The 10,483-nt window shown below is 55.8% G+C and overlaps 1 protein-coding gene across 1 annotated transcript in view; it reads left to right on the top strand.

Annotated features, from left to right (window-relative positions):
* Nucleotides 1-308: 308 nt before the first annotated feature.
* Nucleotides 309-10,483, top strand: part of NEURL1B (neuralized E3 ubiquitin protein ligase 1B) — a 34,375-nt gene continuing 24,200 nt past the window's right edge. The window contains exon 1 of the mRNA XM_045999900.1: nt 309-482. Coding sequence (XP_045855856.1) covers nt 452-482 — 31 coding nt within the window. The 5' untranslated portion in view covers nt 309-451. The remainder of the gene's footprint in view (nt 483-10,483) is intronic.

The following is a 10,483-nucleotide window of genomic DNA, read 5'->3' as shown; positions in this document are numbered from 1 at the left end:
GGAACAGGGCCCGGCACACACTAGGCCTTATCCAAGTGTTGGAAGAAATGAGTAAAAGGCTTGGCACCCCAAGGGCACCCAACTGCCAGCGCGTCTTCCTGTCCCGGGCGCGGGAGCGGCGAGAGCGGGAGGCTCGGCGGTTCTGCTCCCGCCGCCGGGTCCAAACTTTCAAAAGATGCGGCGGCCACGGCCCCGCCTCTCCCTGCACGGTTGGAGGCAGCAGGAGGAGGCGGCGCAGGCGGAGCCAACGGGCTGGGGCCGGTTGGCTCCGCCTTCTCCTCCGGCTGCCACCGCCTCCCTCCAGGCGCCCGCCCCAGCTGCCGCCCGCCGGCTCGCCGGTGCAGCCGCGATGCCCCGGAGCCCGACCCTGGCCCGGGTCCCCGGCCCACCGCGTTGTTAGCCTCCGTGCACCCCGCGCGCGCCGCCGCCAACGCCGCGCCCAGACGCAGCGATGGGCAATACCGTGCACAGGACCCTGCCAGGTATGCTGGGGAGCCCTGCCCGGGAGTCGGGCGCTGGGGTTCTCTCCACAGGGGACCCGTTGGGTGACTTCCGGAGAGCCACCCCACCCACTTGGAGCCCTCGGCGCGCAGCGGGCTGGAGTCATCGGTGCCTCCTGGACCCCGGCTCCGCGCGCGCCCCTTGGCTAGGCTTTGCGCTCCAGGAGGACGGGTACCGCGTCCCGGTTACCTTAGGGACCCCAGTCCTCGTTCTCCCTGCTTGGCCAGATGCGCGAAGGGGCCGCTGGGGGGATGCCGCTCGCCCCCTCGCCTTTGTTTCAGCCCGAGGGCGCTGAAGAGGGAGCCCGGGGCGCCCTGGGGCGTGACTGGAGTCGGGCTCCCCAGGGCTTCCAACGACCAGAACCACCCGTTGTGCCGACTGCAGCTGCTGATATTGGGGGGCGCTTGCAGGGGTACCCCAATTTCCAGCCGCCAGCGCCCCCGCGGCACATGCTGCCTTGGTTTGGCCATGTTCCCACACGCACCCCGGCTGCGCCCCCCTCTGGTGTCCGCTCAATTGGGGGCTCTCTAGTCCCTGGGAGTCACCACTGCAGAGCGCATCGCCCCCTAGTTAACATCACCCTAGAATTTCCGGGGCCAGAGTAGGGGAATGGGGGTGAGGTAGGAAGGTGGGAGTAGGGGGCAGAGGAGGACTTGCTAGAGAATACCTGGTGGTAACCGATCACTGGGATCACTGCGCTGGGGGCTCCCTGTCTGGCACTTTGCATACACCCCAGGGCCCAGGCAGCATGCAAAGCAGCTTTTCCTTGTCAAGATGTTTATCCCAATTTTACAAATAAAGAAATTGAGGCTCAGAGGAGGAGAAATGACTCAACCAAGGTCATACTGCTAATTGGGGGCGCGTCTGGGTTGGGCCCCATGTCAGTCAGCCCCACACCCGGGTCTTTAGAAAAAGTCTTTTGGCTTAAGGCTGGGCATTGGTAGTGTCTTTTAAGCAGAAAATGAGAGATCTGTGTATTTTTAAAGTACAAAGGCCCAGCTCAGTGGGGGAAGCAAGTCGGCTGCTGTGCAAATTTAGTATGAGGTTTTGGGAGAGAGACATATCAGTGGTTTGTGCTCCAACACTCCCATATAGCTCCCCCCGCTTCTAGGCTTTATATCAAAAAATTCATTGTTTCTTCCTCTGGGGGTGGGGGGGCATTGAAATGGAGGATGCTGTGCCTGGGATTCCCAAGACTGGCCTGTGGAAGAGGAGCCAGCTCCTACTTTATAAGCTTCTGAGCAGCTTTAGGGCCATTGCATTCGAAACCCCCATATTCTCAGACAGGGGAAGTCACCAGCAGAGGATCATCAGGTAGTCGGAGGCAGAGGTGGGATTTGAACCCAGGTCCATTTATGGACCAGGGGCCTCCACCTCCTCTGAGCAGTGATACTGGCTGGATGGGGATGGAAGGACCCAGCCACCTGGCCCTGGGGGTGTCCAAGCCTGTTGGCCAATACGGCAGCAGATACTCTCCCAGCCACAGATACCTGGTTGCAGCATGGTCTCCTTTGTAAGAGTTCCTAATTAAAAATATTTATGCTGTTCTAGTAAAAAAAAAAAAAAAATCCGATCTGCCACCTGTGGGTCAGCCCTAGGGTGGGTGAAGACACAGCCACAGCCAGGCATGCTAAAAATAGCTGGCGATTTATATATTCTCCATCCCACAGGGCTCTTGCTCTGTGAACGGGGCCACCCGGACTAAGAGCCGGGGGTTAAGGTTGTTTTCCCACGGCAGTAGCTAAGTGTGAAAAATTAAAACTCTCCACTGGGGCTGATGCTTGCCCTGAGTTAGAGGAAGGAGACAGAGCTGGAGCTCTGAGGCACATCAGGTTGCCGTACTGAGAATATGAAGGGCCATTTATTGTTTTCCCGCCTGTGTGTCATTAGTTTCTCACACACACGATGCCATTTTTTTACAACTCTGTGATCAGCACACAAGGCTTCCCACACTTGAAATATCCTTCCTTGTCTAGTGCACTTCTTAAAATTTGGCTTAGCTGTCACCTCCTCCAGGAAGCCTTTCTTGACCACCCACACCAATCCCACCCTTCACTCTGCTACCTAGAGACTTTCTGATGGCTCTGCTTGTGCATCTGACCACACTGCATCGTCATCACCCCTCTCCACAACTGGCCTCGGGGCTGCCTGAGGACAAAAACCATGTCTTGATTATCTTGTATCCCTGGTTGCCCAACCCAGAGCCTAGTGGCTGGCAGGCACTCAAAAACCAGTGGTAGAGCTCACATGTTGCCTGCGTCTTAGGCTGAAAGAACACTTGGCTCAGTCTTGCCCTGTAGAAATCCTTGTGCTTTCGTTCTCAGGAAAAGGACACATGCGTGGGGTTCCTTCTACGGGACTTGAAATAGAGAGCTGGCATTTGCTGAGCACCTGGATTCCATGCCAGGCTTCCTGCATATGTGGCTTCATTTACATGCCAAGCATGCTTCTCCTTAAGGCTCCTGCACTTGCTGCTCCTTCCGCCTGGAGCATTCTTCCCCCAGACCTCCACGTGGTTTCCCCCTCGCTTCCTTTACCTCCCTGCTCCAGTGTGGGTCCTGCCGTAACCTCCCCTGCCCTGCCCCCGGCACGCCCCACTTGCTCTCTCCCGCTTGGTGTCTCTCCTTAGCATGATCACTGTGTGCCACACGGTGTGTGTACATAGCTGTTTAATCACCTGTCTCCCCAGGGAGGATCTTGTCTTTTTATTCACGGCTGTATATTCAGCACCTGGAGCAGGGGCTAGTACACAGATGTTCAGTACATGCTTGTTGAATGAATGAATGAATTTAATGCCCACAACAGCCCTGCGAGGGAAGGATCATCATCTCCATTTACAGATAAGGAAACCAAAGCTCAGAAAGATAAAATGACTCATCCCAGCTCACACAGCTCCCCCTGTTTGGAATCCAGGTTGATTTGACTCCGAAGTTCTACATTCTTCCTCCAACGTGTGGTACCCTCCCAATCCATGGCTCAGATAACTTGTGTTGGGTGCCCCCCAGTGACTCTGTCATGTTACTGTGTGCAATAATGACATGCCAAAGAAAGGGAATGGCCTTTACGATTCATGTGGGAAGCCCCTTGGCAGTCTTCATAAAGGGCATCAGCAAATTCAGATGAATGCCCTATAAAGAGAAATGTCCAGGAGCCAGCGCAGGAACTCGCATTTGCCAAGTTCCTACTGTGTGCATCACCCGTTGTCTTTCTAGTTGCAGTTCAGTACTGAAGAGTAAGGTGTCATGCTTCTCCATTTTATGGATGAGGAGAATGGGGCACAGAGAGGTTCAGACACTTGACCCAACTCACACAGGTCGGCAGAGGCAAAGCTGGGTTTAGAAGACCCTGTCTTATTCCTAATACCACATGATCCTTTTCTCTGGACCCTATTCCCTTTCTCTGGGGTTTGTAAGAATAAAAATAAAAGTAAACACATGGAACTCGGGGAGGATGGAATTCCAGCGCGGCGGGGCTCTCCCCCCTTCTCTCACTGGCGCATTGCAACCCTCCTGCCAGTGCGCCTCCAGGACTCCCCCACAGTTCTGGTTGGAGAAGAGACTGAATTCAAAGTGCCAGTTGGGTTTAATCATTAAGTTGGTCCACGCTTGGCCAAGTCAATGGCCCTTTTTAGTGTTAGTTCAATAGTTAGGCATCCTGGAGCTTGGAGTGAGAGAAGTATGTTGACCTTGGTCTCTGCCCAGCTCTAAGTCAAGGACTATACCCACAAATCCTCGTAACAACCCTTTAGAAGGACTATATTTAGCCCCATTTTTCAGGCAGGCAACATCTGTCCTTAGGGGCCATGTGCCCAGGCTAGAGTGATTACCGGGGTCTGTCCTGCCCTGCATTTTCCTGACTGTGCATCCTCATTCATTTAACTGACATTTTGGGGCACCTGTTGTGTGCCAGGCCCCGGGGGTCTAGCTGTGAATGGGATGGAAGCCACCAAAGGCCCCCATGGAGCTGGCCTCTAGTGGAAGAGGAACGGGACACGTAGCTGGTTATATCTCAGAGAGAACAAGGTGCTGCGAACCCCACCTCAGAGAGAGAGGCGTGGGGGACCCAGGGTCCCAAACAAGGCCTGGCCACCAGACCAACTGGTCTATCTACCGTGGCTCATGCGTGACCAGCTTTTTAAAAAATTTAATGACATAGAATAGAACAAACAAACAAAATCAAGCGCATTGAGGTAGTAAGGAGAATTTTTCTTCATAGATTTTGTTTCTGTTATACCTGCATGTGTGTGTGCTGGGCTCCATGGGCCCCATCGATGAAGAGTTGTGGGGCAACCACTCACTGGTCCACAGCAGCAAGAGGTCTGGTGTTTGGGTCTAGAGCAGGGACCCTAGAATCCAGGTGCCCGGCTTCAAATCTCAGCTCAGCCGTTGCTCAGTAGAGTGACTCTGGGCAAGTTGCTTCCCTGTGTGCCTCAGTTTCCTCACTGTGAAGTGAGGGCCATAGGGGGAGCGCCCTCATGGTTGGGGTGGCAAGAATTAAATGGAAAAGGGCAGGTAATCTTAGTACAATGCCTGGGGCTTTCACGGTCATGGTTATCTTTGCCCTGTGGCAAGAGAGGACTTGAGCCTGCCCCTGGGGTTCCTGGTTGGGGACAAATGACAGATGCCCTTCACTTTCTGCCTTGAAAGCTCGGTCCAGGTGATTGTGAGCCTTGAACCCAGGGCTGGATTGGGAGGCATCCCTTTCACGTGTACTGACAGCCGCAATTCCCAAGGCCTCTCCAGCTTTGTCTGAGACACCAGATTTCTGATGAGAAGACTCGTAGCAGATTGCATTTTGCCATTTCCATTTGTTCACCAGACCTCCAGGCTGGGCTCTGTGCTGAGCCTGGGGTTAAGCCTGGATTTAGGGACTCAAGGTCTCGTGGGAAAGACCAACAAGGACAGGGCATTTATTGTAAGTGGGGTGGGGCGGGGGGCCTGGGGGCCGTGAGAGCCCAGCGGGATGGAGGAAGGCTTCCTGGAGAAGGTACTTGTCTGGTGAGACCAGAAAGCAGAAAAGTTAGCCAAGAGAAGGAAATGAGCAAAGCTGTTCAAGACAGAGAGGCTAGGTGTGTGGAGGCCTGAGCGGAGGGAGAGCAGGGCAAACGTGGGGAGCTGTGGCCTTCTGGGGGTTCCAGTGCAAGTAGAGGTGGCCCATGGGGTTAGAGCGGTGGGCAGAAGCCGTGTCAGAGGAGCGGATGGTTTCTTGCAGGCCAGCCCGCAGTCAGGCGGCTTCAATTTCTTAGCTGCCGCCGCTCCCTGCCAGGATGACGTGCGGAAGTTGCCAGCAGGGGCATGCAATTTCACTGGGCTTGGCCATCAGAGCTGTTTAATCTTCCCTACGGACAAGAAGAGTCAGCTCTGCCCTCTTTCGGACCAAAGGGCTTTCTGTACTTTGCGGTGCTCTATGAGGGCTTAAAATAGAAGCCCAGAAGCCAGGTGTGTGCTTCAAGCAGGGAGGGCAAAGGAAGGAGGCCTCGGTGCAGCCCTGTAGGTAGTGAGTGCTCACCTGGGCAGCAGCAGAGCGCTCACAACTCCCGCAGGCTTGCCGCATTCCAGGCCCTTTAGCCAGTTCATCCTCTCTCACCGGTCAGGAGCAGCCTTCCAGAAGTAGTCTCCCATTCTGCAGATAAGGAAACTGAGCTCAGAGGGGAAAGGAGTCGTGCCCTGAGACCCGCAGCCAGGAAATGGCAGAGTGGAATCTGACCCCAGGCCTGCCCAGCCCCAGAGCTCCTTCTCCTCCATCGCCAAAGGGCACGGTGCCCTGCGGCCTCTTGGGGCTGCTGCCCCTTGTCCTCATCCTGAGCCCTACCCCTATCAACAGGTCCTGCCTGCAGGTGCCTCTTCCCACCTTTTTTGTCCTTGGGAAGATGAATTACTTCTGTCCACAGCAGACAGAATGAAGCTGCCCGTTCACTCCTTACCCCTCCCAACCTCACCCAGGGCCTGTAGACTTGGTGGCCCTGGAGAAGGGCAAACTTGATCTCTGCACCCCCTCTCTGAGGTTCCTGCCTGGTAACCATTGGCCTGTGGTTGGCCACCCCTACCTGCCATTTGCAGGTGTCACAGTGCGCCCACACCCTTTCCCCTGAGCCCAGCCACTCATGGGCCCTGCCTGCCCAGAGGGTCAGGCAGCACCCAGCCATCAGTCAGCAAGGGCATGGGGCTCGGGTGGGAGCCCTTTGTCACCCAGCACGCAGGCTTTCCTGCAGGTGAGGAGCGTCGTGTCTCTGGACTGTGCTGCCATCCTCGGCAGAGCCAGTGACAGCACAGGCTGCGGCCCTTCGTGCCTGCATTAGCCAGACAAGCAACTTGACCTCTCTGTGCTTGGGTTCTCTCTTCTGCAGAAACAGGGTGATGATGTCACTTCACAGGCATGTCTGACAGATAGTGAGTGCTCCCACGGGGTGCCTGTTAGGATTACGTACTGACGGGGGAAACCAGCCCCTGCTCTGCACTGAGCCCTGTGCTCCTGCGGGAGACAGACCCAGAAGACACACACTTGTGTCACACAGCCGATCTGTGCCAGATGCTGTTGTGAGTAGGTCCCTGCATTTGACCCTCAGAACAAGCCTCAGGAGACAGCTACTGTTGTTACTCCCTTATGACTGTTGAGAGAACAGAGAGGCACAGAGAGGGAGAGTAACTTGCCCAAGGGCACACAGCTCGAGGAGTCCAACATGATCGCTGTGAGAAGGCAAGGATGTCCGTCTGGGACTATGACCGGCAAGTCAGTGTGGGAGGTCAGGTGGGCCCAGAAGCCTTCGTGGTGTTAGGCAGAAATCTGTAAGCATCCTGGAACATTCGGTCTTGGTTGTTTACCAGCTCCTTAGGTGTCTGTCTCACATCCTGCCTCTGGGCACGGTGGGGTGGGGATGGTCTCTAAGTGGCCTGTAGGCTCACCGAGGGGACCCCAACTGATATTCCCCGAAGTCTGATGTGTAGCTCTCCAACCCCCTTTCAAAGCAGGTCAGGGGACAGCTGATGTCCTGAGGGCTTTCTAGACTGCAAAGCGAGGCCCGTGTCATCCCCAGGGCAGTAGAGAATTCCTAGCAATATGGCCTGGGAGCTCTCTGCAGAACCCTGCGGTCAGAAAGCAGACCAGTGGGGAAGGGCACCGCGGAACACACACAGACAGGACCAGTGCAGGGCCTTCATGTGGAGGCAGATTTGAGCTCAACCAAAGAAAGAACTTTCTAACTGTGGAAGCAGTCTGCAGGGCAGCGAGGTGTTTAGCACTGGCGTTTAGCCTGGTTGGGACTTGACGTGGACATCGTGGTAGCAACTGAGTGTCAGATGGACCCGGGATGAACTGTTCATCCATCCCAGGGGGACGCTCTTACAGGGGTCCCCTGGGGTCTCACGGGGGTGCTCTCTGGTGTTCATCTGAATGCCTGCAGACCCCTTCACAGTCTTTCTTTTATAACATCCTTCGGCCGGTTCTTCGGGTTGGAAATTCTTCGGCCCATTTGATGGCTCAGACACAGACACAGAAAGATGCAGCCATCTGCCCTCGCCGGGGTCTGGGACTATTGTCCTTGGACATCAGGCCCAACTCACACTTGTCCCTTTTTCTCTCTTCGTTCTTATTACTGAGGCTCAGCTGGCCTCATGCCTCACCTCTGTGCAGTGGGGAGAAAGTGCTTTTACGAGTAAGCCATGTGGGGAAATGGGTGGGGTGGGGTGTCGGGGGCAGCGTTGGCCCTGGGCAGGGTGCCCACAGCTATTCACAAGTGTGCTCTGTTTATATCCTCAACATTACACATTGTTTATATTACAATTCTATCCCTTGGGCACGTGTTCTCTTTCCTTTTTCCCCACGGATGATGGATTTAAGAGATGGGTGGGCACATGCATACCCTGTCTCCCAAGATGGGTCGGCTTGGTAACTTTCCACTCCACAGAAGAGCTTCCCTTCCCCTCAAGGTTCAGGGCAATTCAAGGTCAGGAGATGGGACAGTGGAATTTCCCTGACTCTGAGGATGGCCCAGACCTTCATCTCTGCAGACAAAGTCCCCCCAGGGACTCTGTTCCTAGGACAAGAGAGTGATCAGAACCTGCCTCCTATCTGGCAGATGGGGACACTGGGGACCTGAGCTTTGTGCCGGTTCACACAGCAATTACAGACGAGCTCTTTGCCAGAATCCCAAAAGAGGTGGTGGAAAGAGCCCTGGTTTCGGAGGAAGACTTGAGTCCAAATAGTTCTACTGTATCTAACCTGGGTCACTCTGGGCAAGTCATGTTCCTTCTGAGCCTCCACTTCCTCATCTCTAAAAGGGGGATAATGATGGTACCTCCTTTACAGGGAGGCAGTGAGGTATAAATAGGGAACTCCGCGAGAAGACAAGATGAGGACTCCATGAAGGCAAGGAAGCTGTGCTCCTGAAATGGATGGCTGAGGTGGAGGGTGGGGAGGAACAAGAGGACCAGTCGTCCTGTTCCTCTCAGGTCCCTGTGAGAGATCACTGGAACACCCACGGGTGAGCTGGAGAAGCCATTCTGAAGAATGGTCGAGAGCACGCATGGGGTTTGGACCCACGCCAGAGTCCAGTCCTGACCCAGCTGTTGACCTGAACCATGCAGGCTTTCTGTAGCACCTCAGTCCTCACTCATTTGGAGGATGGTCAGCATGGCAGACGAGGTGGAGGGAAACGAGAAAGCTGGGGAAGTGGAGTGGGAGAGGCACCCTTCAGAGTCACTTCTTTGCGGGCCTCAGAGCCAAACATGGCAGGGAAGGAAACATTAGTTGGACCTGCTGTGTGCCGGGCACTGTGCTGTGCTCCTTCCGTGCAGGGATGACTTCTACACTTTGCCTGAAGCAGCCAGAGCCTTCTCTTCCCTAACCTTGTGAACCAGGCTGGTCTGGGTTCGAATGCTAACTCCACCACGTCCTGGCTGTGTGGCCTCCAGCAGCTCTCCCAACCTCTCTGAGCCTCCCTGCCTCACTCGGTCTGGTAGAAGTCGCCTCCCCAAGGAGGACCACAGGAGGTCTGGGGAGCGCAGAGCCCATGGTAGTCTCTGCATTGTCCCCTGGAAGGTCTGTCTCTCTGACTGAGCCCCACCCCCAATTCCTTTTCTGGGCCCAGGGGCCGGGGGGGGGGGGGGGGGGGGAGGGGCTCCATCCCTCCCCCACCCCCCCCAGCTGTAATCAGTCACCAGCTTTCCTTTTTTAGACGCTGCTTATTGTTCCTCTCGAGTTCCTCCAAACTGGCCTTTGAGCTGCTCAAAATAAGCTGATTGATGACATTCCCCCCCACCACTACCCCTCCCCAAGACCAAGCCAGGGCATCCCTCCATCTCTCCTACCAGAAGGTGGCTTAAGCTACTTGGACATAGTCTAGCTCTTTTTACCCCCTGCAGATCAGGAGAGGAGCAAGAGACCCTGGGGGTGGAGTGAGGCATGAAACAGGAAAGGCGCAGCCTTTGGAGTCAGACAAGACCAGAGTTGAAAGCGGACACTGCCCTTGCAAGCTGGGTGGCCTCTGTGAGGGCGTCCAGAGAGGGGCCTCGGTTTCGTCATCTGGGAGCCACCTGGCAGCGGGTGGTGAGGGGCAGAGGGGCGACACGGCAGGCCCACCACACACATGTGGTATGCCACAGAGGCAGGTCGCTGCCCCTCGGAGCCAGCCAACACTGCCCAGCCGTGGGGCCTGCGAAGAACACCGCCTTGGCTCCAGGAGCTGGAAGAGCGCGATTCAAGGAGGGCTTTATCCTCCGGTGTTGCTTCGAGCCTGAGAAGCAGGACCAGTGGATCTATGGTTCCAAAAAATCAGGCTGGAGCCCTGCAGGTTAGTGAGTGGCCGGGCGGCCGGGCCCCACCCAGGCCAGGGGAGAGGCTGCCCTCATGGCAGAGAGAAGGAGAAAGCTGGCGGACTCAGCCAGCTTATCACCAGGCCACTGCCAGGAGCTGCCTGGAGGAGAAGCAGGTGCCAAGGGGCAGAACCGTATCAGCAGTTGGAAGCAACATTCAAAACCTGAACTGT

The sequence above is a fragment of the Meles meles genome, chromosome 3, assembly GCF_922984935.1.
Source record: "Meles meles chromosome 3, mMelMel3.1 paternal haplotype, whole genome shotgun sequence".
In the NCBI taxonomy this organism is placed as follows: Eukaryota; Metazoa; Chordata; class Mammalia; order Carnivora; family Mustelidae; genus Meles; species Meles meles.
This window is presented reverse-complemented; position numbering and strand designations above follow the sequence as displayed.